Source organism: Vulpes vulpes, chromosome 6 (assembly GCF_048418805.1).
Source record: "Vulpes vulpes isolate BD-2025 chromosome 6, VulVul3, whole genome shotgun sequence".
NCBI lineage: Eukaryota > Metazoa > Chordata > Mammalia > Carnivora > Canidae > Vulpes > Vulpes vulpes.
In genome coordinates, this window is record NC_132785.1 from 73,020,476 (window position 1) to 73,041,669 (window position 21,194).

The window sequence follows — 21,194 nt, forward strand, 5'->3', positions numbered from 1 at the left end:
TGTTTTCTTTAAGTTCTATATAATACTATAGGGATCAGAAAAAGAAATTATTTTATTTAAAAATCTTTTCCTAAGTTTTTTGTTTAATTAGTTTCTCAGCAATTCTGAATTTAGTTACTTTCTTGAAACTCTGGGGGAAAACTTCCAGGGAAACAAAATAGTGAGTAAGAAAGGAAAAATAACTAATTTTCCTATTCAGTCTATTGTGTATATAGAATGACAATTTCCATATGTCTGCATATAAAGCAATAGTCAAGACAAAATAATTTTTCAACAGTAGTAGATTATTTTTCTAGTTACTTCCAGTAAAATATTCAGAGTTGGGTGGGAAGGTACCTTTTTTCTACAGTGGATGCCTGACAGATAGGAGTAACGATCTACACAATAATTACCTTATATAAGAAAAACTTAACTTGAAGCAAGACATTTGACTATTGCCACTATAGCTTCCGTACTACCAACACTAAGGTTACTACATCTAAGAGTTATTTAGTAATTATGACAATATCTACTTTTTAAAAATTATGACAATATCTACTTTTTAAAAATTTATTGGCACAAACATACAGCTTCTTAATCTAAATAGCATGCCAGTGGGGCAGGCTCTCCAGTGACACTGAGATTGTAGAAAGTGGAGAAAGCAGTGCTCATTTGTCATAGTATCCTTTCTTCTGTGGAGTTCCTTCCTACAGTCTCACGATCACCCTGTTTATGGAACCCTCTACGTTCTTTGGCTTCCATGGTCTCTCCATGTCTATTCTCCTTTCAAGACTGATTCTAGAGGATGAGAAAGGTGGTAAATAGCCCGGTAGGACATGGCTCCCATTTTTAACAGCAATTTTACTCTAGAGCTGGGATTCCTTCAGGCTACTCTCTGGCACATCTGACGCTCATTTCCTCACCTAACCAGCCTCTAGGATCTGCTCTCTCAAAAGTTACAGATGACTTTCTTCTTGCTAATTCAGTGGCTTTCCCTTACCTTCCATTCTTCTTCTCTTTTCTGCTCTTATAACGCTCTTAACCACCCACTACTTTAAATGTCCCCTTCTCTCAGTTCCCAGAATATTATTATACCAGTCCTACTTGGATTTTTCTGCTGTTTGTTCCCTCTGCTGGCTGCTCTCCCCTCCTATGAAAGTGCGCATTAAAGCTCTGTCCCATCTGCCTCTGTTTCTTACTGTTCCCTCTTCTTGCAATGTCCCCCTCCCCCCATACTTTTTCTGAATTCCTTTCTCTTCAAAGAAGCCTATACACCCTTCAAAATAATAGACAATAGCAATGTGACTAAACTCAAGGCAGGAGAGTCTATAGGGTGAAAAGAGGCAAGACATAACTGTGAGACCTACTGTCATCTAAAAGGCAGCTGAAATGGATTTTATGAGGAGGCTTAGCATCAAAGTAATCAAAAGAGGAGGAAATTTCAAGAAAAATGGAGTCAAATACTACAGAGGAATCAAGTAAAATAAGGTCAAAGGAGATCGGGCTATCCCAGCAGATAAGGGCTCTATTAATCCCACTCCTCTTGCCTCAAAAGAGACTGTTACATCAAAATGAATGAAGTTGAGCAAAGAGAAGTACTATAAACAAGTACTATAAACAAAGAGAAGTACTATAAATGCTCTTTTCTTCAGCATTTCTGAGAATGATGAGCACGTGCACAGACAAAACAAAGAAGTCTATAACAAAAACTACCTTTATTAATAATATATGCACATGGGATCCCTGGGTGGCGCAGCGGTTTGGCGCCTGCCTTTGGCCCAGGGTGCGATCCTGGAGACCTGGGATCGAATCCCACATCAGGCTCCCGGTGCATGGAGCCTGCTTCTCCCTCTGCCTGTGTCTCTGCCTCTCTCTCTTTCTCTCTGTATGACTATCATAAATAAATAAAATAAAATTAAAAAAAAAATAATATATGCACAGAGATATAAATGAATTCAGAAATACTCTCTTTTGTAATATTTTTATAAGCAAGTTTCTTGACACAGTGATGAAGTCCTGTTATGTATGTTGGTCTTACAGGCTTTGAAATTCAGCAGGACTGAAGACTCCTATTAGCTTGTTTGTTTTATTTTATTTTATATTTTAAAGATTTTGTTTATGAGAGAGAGAGAGAGAGAGAGAGAGAGAGAACAAGCAGAGGGAAGGGCAGAGGGAGAGGGAGAAACAAACTCCAACACAGGACTCAACCCCAGGATCCCTGGATGATGACCTGAGCTGAAGGCAGACACTTAAGCAACTGAGCCACCCAGGTGCCCCTGTTTTGTTTTGTTTTGTTTTAATTGAGGTGAAATTAACATAATGTAAAGTTAATCATTTTAAAGTGAATAATTCACTGACATTGAGTACATTCACATGTTGTGTAACCATCCCTTCCCAAAACATTTTCATTGCCCCAAAGGAAACCCCACAAATGTTAAGCAATTGCTTCCCTCCTCTCTTCCCCCTAGCCCCTGGTGTTCACCAATTTTTATTCTGTCTTTATGAATTTGTCGAGTCTGGAATTTTATATAAATGAAGCCATACAATATGTAATTTTCTCTCTCTTTTTTTTAAAGAATTTATTTATTTATTCACGAGACACACACAGAGAGAGAGAGAGAGAGAGAGAGAGAGAGAGAGAGAGAGAGATGAGGCTGAGACTGAGACACAGGCAGAGGGAGAAGCAGGCTCCATGCAGGGAGCCTGATGTGGGACCTGATCCCGGGACCCCAGGATCACACCCTGGGCTGAAGGTGGCGCTAAACCGCTGAGCCACCAGGGCTGCCCTCTATGACTTTTTCTATAGGTGATGGTTTTCATGAGCATAATGTTTCTGAGGACACTAGCTTTTTCAATTGAGAGGTAGCACCAACTAGAAAGTCAGGAATTCTCTAGGTGGTTTCATCATGGCAGAATTTAACCTCAGGACCATTCCCCAGATCTCCTCAATGGTTCATAAGACCACATCCAAGTCTTTCTGCATGCAGTTCACTCAGTAAATTTTTTTGAGAACCTGGTTTTTGCCAGGCTCTAGTGGCGACAAGACAGACTGCCCTCATGGAGTTTATATATGGGAGGAAAACCCCTGATTCTTAATATTGGACTCTTTTTGTCCCTGGTTCCTGTTGAAAACTAAGGCAATTTTTGCTATTAGAAAACTTACTTTAAAACAACATCTAATGGATTTTTCATCTTCAACAATTCCAGAAATGTTCTGTAGAGTCAAGACTAGGAAATATGTCCATGTCAGTACTCATTTTAGTGAGATTTGTGAGATGACTGGGTTTTACTTGTCTGTTTTGAGTTTCTGATCAGCTTTGTTATTGAAAAAAGAGTATTCGCTAGAACAGTTTTTGATCATTAGTGTGAGATAGACTTTCAAAGCATTTTCTGAGCTGAGACAAGTTACTTTAACATTATTGTCAATCTGATAGATAGTGAGCAGGATTTGATTGCTCTCATGTGTCAGTTGTGATAGAATTTCACAGACAATGGACCTGCCTTTTTGAAAAAAAATTATTTTCAGGAAATAGAAAGTGCTTGAGTTATGGACCTTGCTGAGGGCTGGGCAGGTGTCTTTTCTCATCTGGTTATTCCTGAGGGATAAGCCCAGTCAGGATATACAAAGACAAACCCACACCCCATTTACAGTGCGATGGGAGCAAGTAAGGGGTCTAACTGATATTTATTTCATTAAATTCCATGCATGTGGTTGTACTAAAGAGATTCGTCAACCAACCACCAGTCTTCATGCAAACAGAGTTATGGTTATTTAATTGTCAGCCATAATCTCCTGTCCCACTTCAGCAAAGGGAATCTATGCTAATAGTTGATCATTGGCGCCCACAGTGTGCCAACCCTCTACCCGCCCCCATAGGACTTGACATACATTTTCTCATTTGAAGCTCCCAACATTCCCTAAGGTGGACCCAATGTGCTGTGATTATCCTGATATACAAATGATGGAACTGAGGCCTGTTAAATAGCTGAACTAAGTAACTACATAACTGTTAAATAACTTGCCCTGGACTACAGAGCTAACATGGAGAGGGGGAATCCAGGGCACTCAGATCTATTTGAGTTTCTACTCTAAATCCCAAAATGATTTATAAACAGTGAACACTTTTGCTTTTCTTCCTGTTTCTTTTTTCATCTATATTTTTTTCATGCTAACTCTGAATCTATTCTCTTCCCAGAAAGAGGCAGATTACTACAAACTCTGAGTTCTCTTAAAAGCTATACCTTCCATTTTCTGAGAACTAGTGATTTGTTGTGGTTGTTGATGTTTTTGTTTTTGTTTTTTAAAATAAAATTTCCACCCCACTCAAATTTAGGGAGACAATTTTGCATCTAATCCTCAGATACTGTGATTTTGGGGGCGGGGATGCAAGGGAAAATAATTGCATCAGAAAAGCAGAAAAAATATATGAAAGTTGGAATTTCCCCTTGTTTAATTTGATCCACCCCCGTCTCGATATATTATTTCTCCCTCCTGTCCAACACCTCAAAATTCCATGTGGTCTGCATTTTGCTCCAGAGTAAATACACAGATCTTTATTCAATTACATTTAATGATGTTTCTGTTTTTGTCATTTTTATTTATTTGTATATTTTTGTTATATTCCACTTTTCAATAGATACATCTCTATTCCTAGGACTTTGCACATGGTATTGCTTAATAAACTCCTGGGTCTGGAATAAATAGGAGGAACACAAATTACAAGTCCTTCTCATGGTTTTGCCCATGTAGAGCACCAGAAGTTTGACTGGAACATTCAGTTCATGCTAATCTTTTTGACATTCTTTAGATTGTCAAAAGATGCAACTTTTTAAAGGAAACTAAAGGGATCTAGAGGTAGCTATATCATATCTCTGTTGGGTTGTTTCATAGTGTCAAGTTTCCTCACCCCACACTTTAGCTGGTAATATGTTTCTCATTGCTTATAAAAACCCACTTTGTAACCTAAAATTTTAAGAAAATCCTAGAAATGCAGTCCTGGGAGACCTAATTCAATTAAAGCCATACAAGTACAGAAGGAAGTTAATTCCAATATATGTTACTTGCTACAATTGGATCATCATCACCATCTTTTCTCCATCCTCTTTTACTTTCTCTGTAGATATTGTACTGAAATCAATAACCTGCTTCCAAGAATAAAAAACAAAAAAACAAAAACGCAGCACCAATTAATTCTACTTGTTTCTTGAGCAGATCTTGCAGGGGTGTGTGTATGTGTGTGTAATTATTTATATAGAGCTTTAGGTTTAGGGCAAATTCTGCACCAATGAAGTAAGTTTATGAATGAAAGACCCTCACACAAATTAATTTAATTCAGAATTATCTTTGGAATTGCATCTTTCTATTGGAACCTCATGGACTACTCACTATCCTTTTGGTTTCAGTCAAATATTCTTAGATTTTGCCTAAATCCATTTTTGATTTATCACCTTATCAAAGACAGGAACATTTGTGCCTTTTAAAAAGTACCAGACAGTTCCTCTAGAAAAGCAACAACAACAAATGGTTAATTAGCTTGAGCATTACTGGCTGCTGAGCTATCATCAAAGAGAGCATTCGACCAAATAATTTTCCTGCCAGTTACATCACTCTATTCATATATCATTTTTTTCAAAGATAACTTTTTAGTTATATAAATATCCCAATGCCCTTCCCTTCCACTTGGAAACTTTCTGTACTTTCTTGCCCCCAGGGGATGTTTTATGTTTGAGGTTAAATCCTGAGGAAATGGAGATTTTATTGAAAATATTGACAGAATTTAATCCACAACAGAAGGGAGTGAATGAAAGCAGAACAAATAGCACTTCCTTAATATGTAAAATTTAAAGCCCAAAGTGAACGATTTTCTAAAGGATCTTGTCAGATATTCTCAGGAATTGACATATAAATAATTCCAGCAATTACAATAAATTAAGGGATGTATAGGAAGAGAGAGTTAAGGAGGGGAAAGGACAGAATTACATTCAAAAGTTTAATCTTTTCCTACGGAAAATTTCTACTCCAGCTACTAATGGAGCAGAGGATATGTTCTTTTAGGTGCTGCTGTTTTATACTTTCTGAGGCTTGCATTTGTAAAGCCACAAAGATAGCATTTGGTCAGAAAATGACTATGTCATGGAAGACAAGTCCAAGTTACAGGTGTCACTTGGGCTAAGCTCCTGACACACACCCAGATGGCACAATTCTTGCATCTCGTGTGAGCCCCCGGGTTTGGGACTCTCATAGAAAATCTGTGCTTAATGTTTAAGTCAACCAGAGAGTTACAAAGAGAGCCTCTTTGAAAGACTAGTTCAATTATTTATTAGCACTCTCAGAGTACAATGTCAGGCAAGATAGTATTTGAAATTAATATACTATTTGATTAGACTGATTGATTGTTTCTACAGCTGAAGATTTTAACATTCATTAGCCATACTAAGCGGTCATTAGTACTTCCTTTATCAGCAAGCAAAGAATAAACAGAAATTCTAATAAAAATTCATCACAGCGAATATACTCCATACCTAAGTGAGTATGATGACTGCCAGTGTTCTAGATTAACTGCTGTAACTTTGGCAGCATGAAAGATTTCTGTCATAAAATTTTAAAAAATATCCCTTAATTAATGTTTACTTTGTAACAGGACTGTTTTAAACTTAAGTAGGCTATGCAGATAATCTCTTACATATCCAGTATAATAAAGTGCTAATGGGTGTTTTACACTTAATGAGGTTGTGTTTTATCCTTCAGCTACTCATCCCAAGAAGGACTGAAGCCTTCTTAGGAAAGTTTTGTGAATGTGTTGCTGGTGAGGCCTTTTTCTCCACTACTGAGGAATAAAATCATCATGGCCTGTTTTTTCAACCAGACTGTTAAAATATTCCTGAGTTCTTGTGTAAATATGCTGACCTATTACACTGTGTGACGTCTCTTTCTGCCTAGTATATCATGAATCCCTTATGGTTTTTAGGACAAATTGAGAAGAAGGTAGGCAGAGAGAACCCTTTATGAATTGACTCAAAGCCACTCTAGAGCAATGCTGCATGTATTAAGAATTATAGCGACCTTACATTGACTGCTCCCTCAGCCCTTCACAAGCCTTAGCTTAGTAGTATTTAGAATTATCTCGAAAGATGGATAGTGCTAGCCCACTTGAACAAGAGATGCAAAGAGATAGGTACTCAGAAAGGTTAACAACTTGCCCACAGCCACACACCTGGTAGGCAGCAAAGTCAGTATTTCATTTGCTCTGCATAGTTCTAGAGCCATGCTTATCTGCTTGACTACTCTGCATAAACATAAGCTGAGCTGCAAAGTTCTATTTGAGTTTCTATCTATAGGTAAGCCTGCCAGGGCCTGCATATCTATATCCTCTCTCTTGGCTCTCACATGAATCTAGACAGCTGTATGGCAAGTGAGGATGGTGAGGGAATCTGGACAGAGTCCAGGAGCCCATTCAACTACTGTGTCCCAGAACATGTCAAGCTTACCTAAACCAAGTTAGAACCAGGACATCCAAGGAAAGATCAAGGATCCCAACCATGCTGGCACAGTGCAGTGTAAGAGAATCTGGGCTAAGTCAAACTTGAGTCAGGAAAGTCTTTAGATAGTTGTTATTCTAGGGCTTGCTGGTGGGCTGGAGGGGAGGGTTCCTGCTTATATTGAACAGGACCAGGTCTGACAATAGTGAGACAAGTTAACAAGATCAAAGTAGAATGTCTGTCATAGAAAGAGACTGGGGAAGAGAGAGAGACTAAGAGAACTGAGGCCCAAGACTCAGGGTCCAGTAAGATGTAAGTGAAGAGACCAGTCAAGTGTTGTTTAACTTGGGTCTATTTGGGAGCAGAGCCAAATTCTGAAAGGGAAGGCGGAAGAAAGGATAGACAAGCAAGGGTCTCTGACCATGAATGGCTCTACAGGTGGCTATGAGTCTCTTCTGCTTCCCCAAGGCAAGGCTGCTTCAAGTGGGAACCCCAGGAATAGAGGTAAGAAGGGGTCTGCCATTGTGGCTGAAGATAATATTCCACTGTGGACCGCAGCACTAAGAGTATCAGAGTGAATGTGCCTTGATGATGTCACAGGCTGTACTCTTTTTACCTTCATTTACCTGATAGTTTTATCTTCACCCAGTCCTAGGTTTAAAATGTAGAAGAATCAATAGGAAATTGTTAATTCCAAAAATTACAATGTGGCTGTAATAATTTTACAGTTTAATCTATGTTATTGCCTTCAGTGACAAATTACTATCGATAGAAAAACCTATTTCAATAATCTTGGGTATTATTCCAGAGGAGGAAAGAGCTGATAATTATGCTATCTTTCAAATCCATGCTTGGGGCAAATTTCTTTCCTGACTCTTCCAAGAGATTTTGAATGGATAAAGTGTTCATGTTTGTGTTCCCTAATTCTTTTTCTTTTTTCTTTTTTGTCCTACACAGGAGACTTTGAATGTGATCGATCCTGGCTTGATGGAGCTGAATGGTACGAGTGAGGATGCCCTGGAATGGGATGAAACTGACATAAGTAACAAGTTAATTAGTTTGAATGAAGAATCAAATGACCTTGATCAAGAATCCCAGCCTGTCATGCCTTCCTTAAAGCTAGAAGAGATAGGTAGTGAAGACCCTGGTTATGAAGAGGAGGCAGGTGATCACGGGGGATCTCAGTATGCCTCAAGTATCACCGCCCCCTCCAGTCCACACATTTACCAAGTGTACAGCCTCCACAATGTTGAACTCTATGAGGACAACCACATGCCATTTCTGAAAAACAGTCCAAAGTTCACCAGCGTGACACAGCCTAGTGTTTTAACTAAGAGTCTCAGTAAAGACTCTTCATTTTCATCTACTAAATCTTTGCCGGACCTCGTAGGAGGTTCCAATTTGGTGAAGCCCTGCCCATGCCATGGAGGAGACATGAGCCAGAATTCAGGCAGTGAGAGTGGAATTGTGAGTGAAGGAGACACTGAAACCACTACCAACTCTGAAATGTGCTTGCTCAATGTGGTAGATGGGTCCCCAAGTAACCCTGAAACTGAACATCTGGACCCACAAATGGGAGATGCAGTTAACATGTTAAAGCAAAAATTTAAAGATGAGGAGGAACGCATTAAGCTTCCAAATAGCTCTCAGTCATCCATTTCACCAGTGGGTTGTGTAAATGGAAAAGTTGGAGATTTAAACAGTATTACCAAATATACCCCTGATTGTTTGGGAGAAGAATTACAAGGAAAACATGATGTGTTTACATTTTATGATTACTCGTACCTCCAAGGCTCAAAACTCAAATTACCAATGATAATGAAACAGTCACAAAGTGAAAAAGCACATGTGGAGGATCCCCTGCTTCATGGTTTTTATTTTGATAAAAAGTCCTGCAAATCTAAACATCAGGCTACAGAGTTACAACCAGATGCACCTCCCCATGAAAGGATTTTGGCAAGTGCATCCCATGAAATGGATCGGAATTCATATAAAAGTGGTGATGTAGAGAAAACATTTGCTAGCATGCAGAATGGCAGACAACTCTCCATTTTATCACACAGTTCATCTATTGAGTCCCTTTCTCCAGGGGGTGATTTATTTGGATTGGGCATCCTTAAAAATGGCAGTGACAGCCTCCAGCGAAGCACTTCTTTAGAAAGTTGGTTGACATCCTATAAAAGCAATGAGGATCTTTTTAGCTGTCACAGCTCTGGGGACATAAGTGTGAGCAGTGGCTCAGTTGGGGAACTGAGTAAAAGGACACTAGATCTCCTGAATCGTTTGGAGAATATCCAGAGCCCTTCAGAGCAAAAGATAAAGCGAAGTGTTTCTGATATTACTCTCCAAAGCAGTTCCCAAAAGATGTCCTTTACTGGCCAGCTCTCATTGGATATAGCATCTTCTATCAATGAAGACTCGCCAGCATCTCTTACAGAACTTAGCAGTAGCGATGAGCTCTCTCTTTGCTCAGAGGATATTGTATTACACAAGAACAAGATCCCAGAATCAAATGCATCATTCAGGAAGCGCCTGACTCGTTCGGTGGCTGATGAAAGCGACGTCAATGTCAGCATGATTGTTAATGTCTCTTGCACCTCTGCTTGCACTGATGATGAAGATGACAGTGACCTCCTTTCTAGCTCTACCCTCACCTTGACAGAAGAAGAGCTATGCATCAAAGATGAGGATGATGACTCCAGTATTGCAACAGACGATGAAATTTATGAAGAATGCAACTTGATGTCAGGGCTGGACTATATAAAGAATGAACTGCAGACCTGGATCAGACCAAAGTTTTCCTTGGCAAAAGATAAAAGAAGGTGTAATCTCAGTGATGAAATAAAGGGCAATAAGGATGTAAGTGGTAGTGAAATGACCAATCCCTCGGATACCCTGAACATTGAGGCTCTACTGAACAGCTCCATAAAATGTCTCTCTGAAAGTAATGGAAATGGTAAGAATTTATCCCACACCCATGAGTTAGGGACAAAGGGTGAAAATAAGAAAAATATTTTCAAAGTTAGTAAAGATCCATATGTGGCTGACATGGAAAACGGCAATATTGAAAGCACTCCAGAAAGACAGAAAGACAAACAGAATGGGATTCCAAAGGAATCAGAAACTCTTAGTTCAAGTAGGAAGAAGAATTCAGACACTGAGCATTGTAAGTGTAAAGCACTTATGGACAGCTCAGATGATTCCAATACTGCTGGAAATGAATTTGTTCCCCAAACTCTTAGACATCGTCCAAAGAAATGCCACAAGCACCACCATTTTGAAAATGCAACTGCTGCTTCTGCTCCCACTGAGAAGTCTTATCCAGAACTGCCTTCAGAAGCCAGAGTTATCAATAGACAGGATTCTGACGTATTGAAATCTTCATCTAATGATGCACCAAGGGTGGCTGGAAAATCTGCTCACTGCTGCTTCACACTTGAACAAAATGAAACAGAGGAGAATGTCTCTGTCGGTGACAACATTTCCTGTTGTGACTGTGAGCCAGATGTTTTCCATCAAAAAGATGCTGAGGATTGTTCAGTACACAACTTTGTTAAGGAAATCATCGACATGGCTTCAACGGCCCTAAAAAGTAAATCTCAACCTGAAAATGAGGCAGCTGCTCCTACCTCATTAACTCAGATCAAGGAGAAGGTGTTGGAACATTCTCACCGGCCCATCCAGCTGAGAAAGGGGGACTTTTATTCCTACTTATCTCTCTCATCTCATGACAGTGATTGTGGGGAGGTCACCAGTTACGTAGAAGAAAAGAGCAACACTCCAGTGCCACCAGATATTGCCGACTCTGGCTTAGAAGACAAGGAAGACCCCGAATGCTTCTTTGAGGCCTGTGTTGAGGACGACCCCGATGGAGATGGGCCTTGCCTCTCCAGCACCCCTCCAGATGAACCTACTCTTTCAGATGAAGCTGCTACGCCACCGCAAGCAGCAGCTGGCTCTCCTACGTTCAGTGATACTTCTCTCTTAGCTGATGAGGTAGACATGGTGGCGCTTTCAAATCCTCCCCACCAGAAAGAATCTGATGTTGGAAAGGAAGCAGATGGTTTACCCCCAGCTACTATCTGTGGGGAGAGCTCAGAGTTAACTGCTTCGAGGCTGGGCAGTAAAAGGGAAAGTTCAGAAAACACAGGTGAATCAGGAATGCCCGAAGAACGTAATGCTGCTCCGGCCAAATCTGGAGTTCCAGGACTCTCCTCAAAGGCAAAGCAGCCAAAAGACAAGGCTGTGTTACATCCCAACCCCAAAACTTTAACCTGTGAAGAAAATCTTCTAAATCTTCATGAAGAACAACATAAAAATATGCATAGGTAGAATGCAACCCTCTCCACGCATGAAAATCATCTCATTGAAAGGTATGTATACTCCTATTTTAGTATATAACTTTAATATATTTTAAACGTATATTTAATATAAATCTATATATATTTAAAATACGAGCCTGAGTCAACAATGCCACGATAGGAGGAAAAACTAGTCAGAATGACTGGTCATGGCAGATATTTATCTGAATAAGACATTTAGGTGGAAGAAACATTCCCTAGAATGCAAGTAACTGTGAAGCTAAAGTGAGAGGAAATAGTCACAATCGACATTTCTAGTGACATTATCTTTCCTACATCCTTCTGGCAAGAAGAATACAAAATTTCAGGAAGTGGCTGAATAATGGAGGACCTCACATTCTTCCTTCCACCAAGGGAAGAAAAGAAGGTTCTCCCAATTGCAGTCACACCCTCTGATCAAAATGCGTGTGCAGTGATAGTGCTCCGCACTTGAGTTTGCTGCACACAGAGCTGCCCTCTCCCTTCAGTGCCTGGAAATGAACAATGATTAGGTTAAAGGCTGCATCTTCTGATCTGGGCCTCCCTTTTATGCTTCTGTCTAATGTAACTATCATCACATTTGCTTCCCCTGTGGAAGGCTGTGCTGTCACAGCTCCTAATCATGGCCAAGTCTAAGGATTCAAACAGGAGGAGAAAGTTGATGTTCAAGAGGAGGCTCTTATTTATCCACACACAGCCTGAGAACAGGCCCAGAAAGCAAATGCAGAGAGAATACATGACAAGTTAATGGCGTTTTGATAAAAACAGAATTTCTGAATTTTGCTTGAAGGTGACAGGCTGATTTCCATCAAAATTTTTAAGAAAGTCATTCCACTCTTCATATTTAATAAGACAGCTATTGATTGATAATTCTGAGATGATGATACAGCTCGAAAAATGACACAAAAATTCTGTTATTTTCTGTGTCTAAGCCCCTGTGATGAATATACTTTCTCAATCAAGTCTAAAGAAGAAAATTTGAGCTTTTGAATGTGAGAGCTGTATTTCACCAAAGTGTGAGGTGCCGAATGCCATCTCCACCCCCCCACTCCAGAAGCTTAATGCCGTAACCTAAACTCGTGCTATAGGAAATGAATTACAGAAGCAATCTACCCTAATTTGTTAACTTATTCAAATAACAGTTATTATACTTAACTATGCTAAAGATTATCTTTTTTGTGGCAGATTGTTTATTTTTTGATGAGCCTAATTACTGATTTTCTAAAAGTAATTTACATTTATTACAAATACATCTTTTAAAATGTGACAGATAAATGTTGTTCCCATAATGTATTATGAAAAAAGTTACTATTTAAAAACACATTATTTAATTTGAAAGATGAATGGCAAACATCATTATTTTTTTTCCTGCAACACCTGTGCCCTAAGCTCATTAAAATGTGTGATTCTGTGTAGAGCTGCTAGAAATGGGGAGGGGGGATCTATACCATATATATACCCTAAAAATAAACTCAGTATGCAAAATCGAGGGAAGACATCCTACTTACTAATATAGCTCAACTAATTTTCTATGTTTCAGACTCAATTTACAATTGGCCGCAAGTGAGAACAAAAGTAGGAGAGAGAGAAATGTATTTTCTGTGAAACATGTCCACCCCATAATCACATTCTCCATCAGTATGCAGTGAAACTGACCATTAAGGGAGAATAACTGCAATCCCATAAGCTGCTTCTAAAGAAGTTCTATTAGTACCAATTGTACCACTGGCTCTGCCAACCTGCCACCAGAAGGGCTGGTGGAGGGGGCTGATTTTTGTTTTCTGCAAAGGGATGAAGGCTTGGAAGCAACACTGCTCTGAGCATGATATCATGTGACTGTGACCCTTACTCAAGTCACCAGTCAGTCTGATATCCGGAGCCCGAGAAGCGCTGGCACAGAAGAAGCACCCAGGGTCACAACTCTTCCTTTTTAGATACTCCAGGAGTATCTTCTGTCCTTTACATAGATAGAGAAGGGAAATGTAAATGATAAGCAGCTCCATCTTTGCACCCGGGGAAGTGAGTATGAAGTGAACATGCTGTTGGATCTGCGCAGCCCTCACATTCTACAGGCACGACAATATAAAACTATCAGCGAGCCCACCTGCCAGTCAGCAGTATTTCATTGAGCCCCAGAGATGGGGTTCCTGGCCCTATCTCAGGCAATGGGAGAAGCAGCCAGATTTTACTTCTGCAGAACTCACATTGCACTCAAGTGACTTTTTATCAGCCAAGGGCCACTTAAATAACCATATTTACTGGTCCTAGTCAATTTTTTCAGTATCATGCAGATCAAATATCTGGATGCCTAAATTTTCCACCAGTTGTTACCATTGGGTACCTGGGTATAAATATTTACATTTTGTTAAAATATTACTGACCATGACAAGTTATTTAATCTCAAAATGTTGGCATGCCTTTGGTGTTAAAAATCAGGAATACCGTAGTAAAATTATTTGGTAAATATGAAACCTCAAGTCCATAAAAGATTAACTGTTGTCATTGTTCTTTCTACAAGATTCAAATAGAGCGGGAAAAGCTCTACTTTTTAAAGCGGTTTCAAAACTATCAGTTGGGGTGCTCTATCTAGATAATAAAATACACCATATTCAGTTTGCTGGGCTTTTTTTCCCCCAGAAATAAGTTCTCAAATGATGAAGTTATGTCATTTGGAAGAGCTACAACTTAGCACAGAAACAGTCTGCAACACTAACAAGAATTCTTTTCAAAAAATTTTTGAGGTTTTTTCCACTTACTGTTCTAATTAAAAACCCACTGAAACTGTTGAAGTTTTAGACATGGTCGAACACAGGATGCATTTCCTCTGATTTCTAGGCACACTGCTGTGCTTTTCACTATTTTCATTTATGTGTCATGTTTCTACAAAAATAGAGAGGTCAGTTATAGCAAATCACATCAAAGGAAAGGTAACTGGATAGATCCAGATATTTCTGCCTAATTTGGAGGAAGCACATAATGTATGTCTGGAGTGCCTCCTAGGACCTGCCTAAGAGATGTACTTTGCACTAATCTTTTTGCTGTATTCTGACAGTTATTTCTTCATAATCCTCATCATAAGCCTCTGATCTTTGGTGAATGATTTAACCGTAAACTTCAGGCTGGATAAATCCTGTGGTATAAAAATTTAACTCATCACATGCAGCCAGGGTGTTTTTTTGTTGTTGTTGTTTTGTTTTGTTTTTTTTCCTTTTTGGTTTACTCTGGTTTTCAGTTTTGTTTTACTATGTATGGGGTGTGTGTGTGTGTGTGTGTGTCTTGGAGGGGCTGTATTTACTGAGGATGCATATATTTCCTTCAGAACTTTTTAGCTCCATTGTTTTTCCTGTTTTATTAGTCTGCAAATGTAATTGTTGGTAGCTCATAGAGTTTAGATTTTCAACAATTACTTGTATTTATGCATGCTCAAGTATACACTTACACAGTAAAATTGCTGCCAGTTAGTTATCACAAACTGAGAAAACTTTAAGAGCAAACATTTCTCATGTATACAACAGAAATTCTTATTCTGTTAGTTGGATTGACACTAAGTATTTAATATGATCCAAAGCTGGCCAAGCAGGTTTAGGAAACTACTTTTGGTGATAGTGTATTAATTTTTCACTAAACAGTACAAGCGTAATCTTATCAAACTTACCTTCAAAATCACTTTTAAAGTGGATGTGAAGGTTCTGGTGGATGTGTAATTTTTTTAATTATCCAACACTTCTGAATAACTAGCCCTGCCATGCTAAATGACAAAGATTTTATTGGTCATCACCTATCTCTCTCTCTCTCTCTCTCTCTCTCTCTCTCTCTCTCTCTCTCACACACACACACACACACACACACCAGATCTGTGTCTCAATCAATTTTGCCTGCCCCTTCCCAAGTGGGCCAAGTTGAAAGAATTGATTATCCAGAGAGAATTTAAAGCATTAGTAAGACCAGCTTTGCCTCACCTAAGGATTCCTTACTCTGCGTCCGTATTTCGATTCAGGTCCTCAGCATTTGAACAATGCATTACGTTCTTTCTTGAGTTATTGCAGTATTTGAATGTACCAAATTTTGTACCATCTGTTCCTGTCCATCTCTCCCTGTTCTTGAGAACGGGCCTTCTATCCCCAACTTCCTGTGACTTCAGCCAAACCACATTTGCTAAAGTTTTTCTGGCTCTTAAAGTTTACAAGATTATAGAGAAAGAGACAGAGGATGAGAATATTTAGTTCTAGAAAGACAATAAAGCAACCTGACATCAGACATCAGAACTCGTTAAAACCCAGACAAGCAAAAAAAAACCTGCTTTCTTTGAGAGTTGGTAGGAGGACCTAAAGTAATTACATCCTGTACTGCCTATCCCTGGAATTTAGCCATCCCTTACATCCAACTTGTTGCTTTCAGCCACTTAGAGATAGGCAGAACTGGTGAGGTTGGAACAAATTTGTATCTGAGCTATCGAGATGTACAGATATAATTGAGTCATTCTTATTTGCAGAGTGTACCTTAAATGAAATGCATTCGTATTCGAGCCAGAAGCCCAAGTTATATCCTTTTATCCGCAAGGGGCTGAAAACATTTGGGATTCTAACACTGCTATGAATATTTCACCGCTGTATAATACTGGAATTGTTCAGTCCATTGTCACACATAGTCACTGAGGGAAAAGTTGAACCACCTGAGGGCCCAGGTTCCCCAGCTGTGAATCACTGCTGATACTTTGCCGCATTGCTAGGCACCGGCAGCCTCACATTTTCCGTGATTTGAAGCTATCTCTAGTGCTCAAAACTGAGTTCACAAGCAAAAGAGTAGATGATATTCAGAGAAAAAGTCCAACTTGATGATTTTTCTTGTTTTCTTTAAAACCATGTCTTTAAAAAAAAAATCAATGTATTTTTCAATAGATTCTGAAGCATCTTTGTCAGTAATGTGAAACTTGGGCAATTAAAATCACTGTTTTATGTGTCCTTTTATTTCAGAATATGAGCAGATTGTTCCAAAATGACAGTCTTCCTCAAAGGGCTCAGGTCGGCAAATGAAACAGATTTCTGATACGTTTTCTTATCACTTTTTTTGTTTCTTGTAGATAAGCCTGGCTGTAACTCAGGGCTGGCCTCCTCGTCCCACCCTGGGCTAGTCTGTGGTTTCATCACGTCACTGCCAATTGTTACATTGACCTCTCCCAAGATGAATCTTCCCTCTGAATGCGATTTGTCCACATGAGCCTTGTGATCTGGATTGTGCACTGGTTTTCTTTAGGTGATTGTCTTTGAAGTTTGGCAAAGCTGCTTGTTCTCCCATGGATTCCTGTCCCAAGCTACCTCTACCAACCCCACCTCTCCAGCGAGACTTTTCCGTTTGCCTCCTCCCTCCCCATCTACTCTTTAAAGTTCTGCAGTCCACCAAATTGATGGTCCATTAAATTCACCTGTCTGGAATGACACCACCCCCAACCCCTACCCCTCGCCACCCGTACTAGACCAATTTCATGTTTCAATCTGGATTTTTTTTTTAAATGGTATGATGCCTGTGTTTATTGAAGGAGATTTACCTAAAAGGCCAACATTTGATTTGATCGCAGCATACAGAAGAAACATTGGTCTTTCTTTCAAAATTTAGCAACTTTTAAAAGCGCTGTTTTATTTATTTTATTTTAAAAATAATTATCTATGCAGCACTTCAAGAACAACTATATGGGTGTTGTATATTATAAACTGGTGATATTCTACTATTAAATTATGTACAACATTTTTGTTTTTTATGCTTCTTGAGGTGGTAATGAGAAAAAAGTTTTTTAAAAAAGTGTGCCTTGCTGTATTTCTTATACCATTTATTAAAAAGCTGCTTTCACGGTAAAATTATGTTGGTTTGAAAGGAGGAAATAGCAAGGTTAAGATGTGTGAATAATTTCTGTATATATGTATAACCAAGTACAAACATTGATGTATAATGACAGTATAAAATGCTTTCATGTTTATGATGTCTAGTGATGTGGAAAATATAAGCCTTAAACCATTAGATTGCATGGTAATTAAAATTGGCATAATAAACGTAGTTTATTGGGGGAAAAGGAAAATCAGTGATCTCTTCTACCTGTGTTCTTTACCAAATTATTACATCTAATTCTGGAAAAGCTGTAACATGTAGTAGCTTCCACAATATCCGTGTTGCATAAAAGGCTTAAAATTGCTTAAACTACACATGAAGCCTTTACAATTTTCAAAATCTTTCTGATCACTGTAAAGATCTTGGAACACAAATGATTAAGTGCCAGTTCCCCTAAATCAATAAGAACCTATCCTAGATTTTTTATTTCTACTTATCATTGATGGTTTAATGTTGGATTTCAGGCTACCTAGTCCATCTCATATTTATTTTATGTAATTTTTTTGAATGGGTTTAGTAGAAAGATGGTGGTAAAGTCTAGAAAATTTGACTATTTTAATTTAGACTATAGATTTCAGGTGTATATTTTGTTAGGAGAAATTAGCTGAGAACTATTCCACCTGGTCTTTATTGATCTTCTTAAAAGCAGTTTTTAATTTTTATCCTAACACCTACTAAAGTGCCTGATACACAGTAGGTATTCCATAAAAATTTACTGAACTTAAGTATTGAATTAGGCAGTATGGATGACATGTACCTTTTCATTTTGAGAAGCCTACACTAAAACATGTAAACAACTAGAAAAATATGTAATGCAATCATTCAACTGATAGTTAATTAACACCTTTTATCTGCAAGGACTATTCTAGATGTGGGGAATGCAATGATGAATAGAGGCCCTGCCCTCCAGCGGCTTACCTGTAGTATAGGGGAAGTGAACACACAAATGAGGTGCAGTAGTTGTTCTACAGGCAAGGTAGAGAGCAGTGTGGTAAAAGAGGCACAAACACAGACGTAGCAAAGAGGGACGAGGCAGAAGGAAAGGGCTAGAAGGGAACAAAGAGTTAGACAATAGAAAGTGAGTGAAATTTTATTCCAGGAGTAGTAGGCAAGAGGTAAACTGGGAGACTGAATGAGGAGTCTTTAAAAAAGTTAAGTTGGAGCTTTTGTATGTGATATGGTAGGTAGTCTTCCTACAAAGGAAACCTTGTACTCTTTCTTTGGCACGTGATTTTATTTATCATTAGAATATTAGCACAATACCAAGAATGTTTAAATAACACGAGTCTATAATTTTACCACTTTAATAACTACTCATATAGTTATGTCTCTTCTAATCTTTTCCATACATATTTCTAAATTGATTAATCATTCTAGGCTTTTGAATTGGTAGTAATAGTTCAAAAGAAGTTTTAGGCAGACATCTAGTAGCGGTGGTCAAGATGATTACAGGGGGAAGACATTAGAAACGGCTCGTTAGGAGGCAGCTGCAGAAAATAAGCTAGGCTTGAAATAACAGAGTACACGGGGATAGTGGCCCAAGATGCAGAAAGAACAAATCCTAGTGTCTTTGAAACACCTAAGAGCATTTGGGATCTCTGCTAAGGTACGGTATTATTTTACATATTGAGACAACCCAAGTTTTCCTTGGGTAATGCCAAGGTCTACGTCTACTGGAACAAACTGACTATAATGTTCCATTTATCTGTTATATACTCATTGAACACCTTGAGGTATTAAAAACATTTGCTTCTTAATTATCTGCTTAATATTAGCGCTGAATTTGTAAAATGACTTCATTGAATAGTACTTTTTCTGGTCAGAAGGGATGAGATAGCTTCAATCTCTTGCTGTGTGTAGGCACTACCTCCTGAGTCAATCGTCCTTGAAAATGGTCACACCAACTCTGCCTACACCTTCCAGAGCCAGCGATTCCTTATTTGTTAAGTCAGGCTGCCCCATGGTTGGGCGCGTCTCTGTTAGAAGGTTCTTTCTCCAGTTGCTGAAATCTACAGAGTGCTCCCTTGGCTCTCCTTTAATTTTGCTCCCATTTCTGGCTTCTGTCCTGCTGAGCTGCTCAGAGTATTTCTACCCCTCATTTCTCATGGCATCTTTGAGGATGACCAAGGCCAGTTACTCGTCTTCTCCCAGGTGCTGTGATTTCAGTTCTTCATTCCCTCAACTACCCTTCATTTGTCATGGGTTTCAGATCCACTTCAACCTGAGTGAATGTTAGACAGAATCCTTGAAGGTGAGGAGCTGTCTTTATCATCATACGTGTAGAAAAATATCTGAACATTTAAGTGGTTTTCTCTAAAAATATATTCAAGATATATGTTTATTCTATTATTGTAAATTTCAATAAATAAATAAATAAATAAATAAATAATCCATTATGTCTTTTAGTGGCCCAGTCTAGTGCCGGAGTCATCTTGAATCTTTTCCTTACGTCAAATCCAAACCTAACCTGTTTCCATATAAAGCAGGGTTCCCCACCCCTGCCACTCCATTTATTTATTTATTTATTCAGTCATTCAACAAACATTCATTAAGTGACTACTTGTGTGAGGCACTGTTGTTTGGCATTAGAGATACAAAGGCAGCTAGAATATCGTCTCTGCCTACAAAGAGTTTATAGTTTTTCTTGTGAAAGTGCTTTTCATGTCCTTGAATAGAGTGATCTCTCCACATTAAATGATGACCAATTTATTTTGTTTCCTATCTAGTTTCTCTACATTTTCAAAAACCTAGTGAGCAAAAATAGTATGCAGTCATCCGGATCTGACTACTAGAAGAAGTGAAATGTCTTTTGTGTTTGAAAAAAAATTTTTTTTAAGATTTTATTTGTTTATTCATGATAGAGAGAGAGAAAGAGAGAGAGAGAGAGAGAGGCAGAGACACAAGCAGAGGGAGAAGCAGGCTCCATGCAGGGTGCCTGACGTGGGACTTGATCCCAGGTCTCCAGAATCATGCCCTGGGCCAAAGGCATGAGCTAAACCACTGAGCCACCCAAGGATCCCCGTGTTTGAAAATTTTAATTACAGAAAAAAAATTTCAGATTTCTGGTCACTGAATAAATATGCATCTTCAACAACAACAGAACAATCTAAATTCAGTGCTTTTGTGAATCTGAGTTTGATGATTTTGCTGTGTTGTATTCATCCAGCATAGGTCTTACCCATGCTAAAAAATTTCTGGGAACAGATTCTAAACAACTATCAAAACACACTGAAATAATCCAGCTATTTCTCACAAATCAAATTATTTTAATTTCCAAATGAGTTTAGTATTATTTTAGAATTTTGATGAATACCTGATTTTTCAAGCACTGTATAATTCGTATATTTTAAATTTTCTAACTTGAACCAATGAATTTATAACTTTTTTCTATACATTTTTTCAACTTTTATTTTGAATAATTTCAGGATTATATAAAAGCTGAATGAATAGTACAGTATTTGCATACTCATCACTCAGATACATTTATTGTTTATATTTTACCACATTTGTTTCATC

The 21,194-nt window shown here is 38.5% G+C and overlaps 1 protein-coding gene across 6 annotated transcripts in view; it reads left to right on the forward strand.

Annotated features, from left to right (window-relative positions):
• Positions 1-20,069, forward strand: part of AKAP6 (A-kinase anchoring protein 6) — a 571,491-nt gene extending 551,422 nt beyond the window's left edge. For all 6 annotated transcript variants that reach the window (XM_072761386.1, XM_026007685.2, XM_072761389.1 and 3 more), the window contains 2 exons: positions 8,416-11,831; positions 16,879-20,069. In XM_072761386.1, coding sequence (XP_072617487.1) covers positions 8,416-11,790 — 3,375 coding nt within the window. In that variant the 3' untranslated portion in view covers positions 11,791-11,831; positions 16,879-20,069. The remainder of the gene's footprint in view (positions 1-8,415; positions 11,832-16,878) is intronic.
• The last annotated feature ends 1,125 nt before the right edge of the window (positions 20,070-21,194 follow it).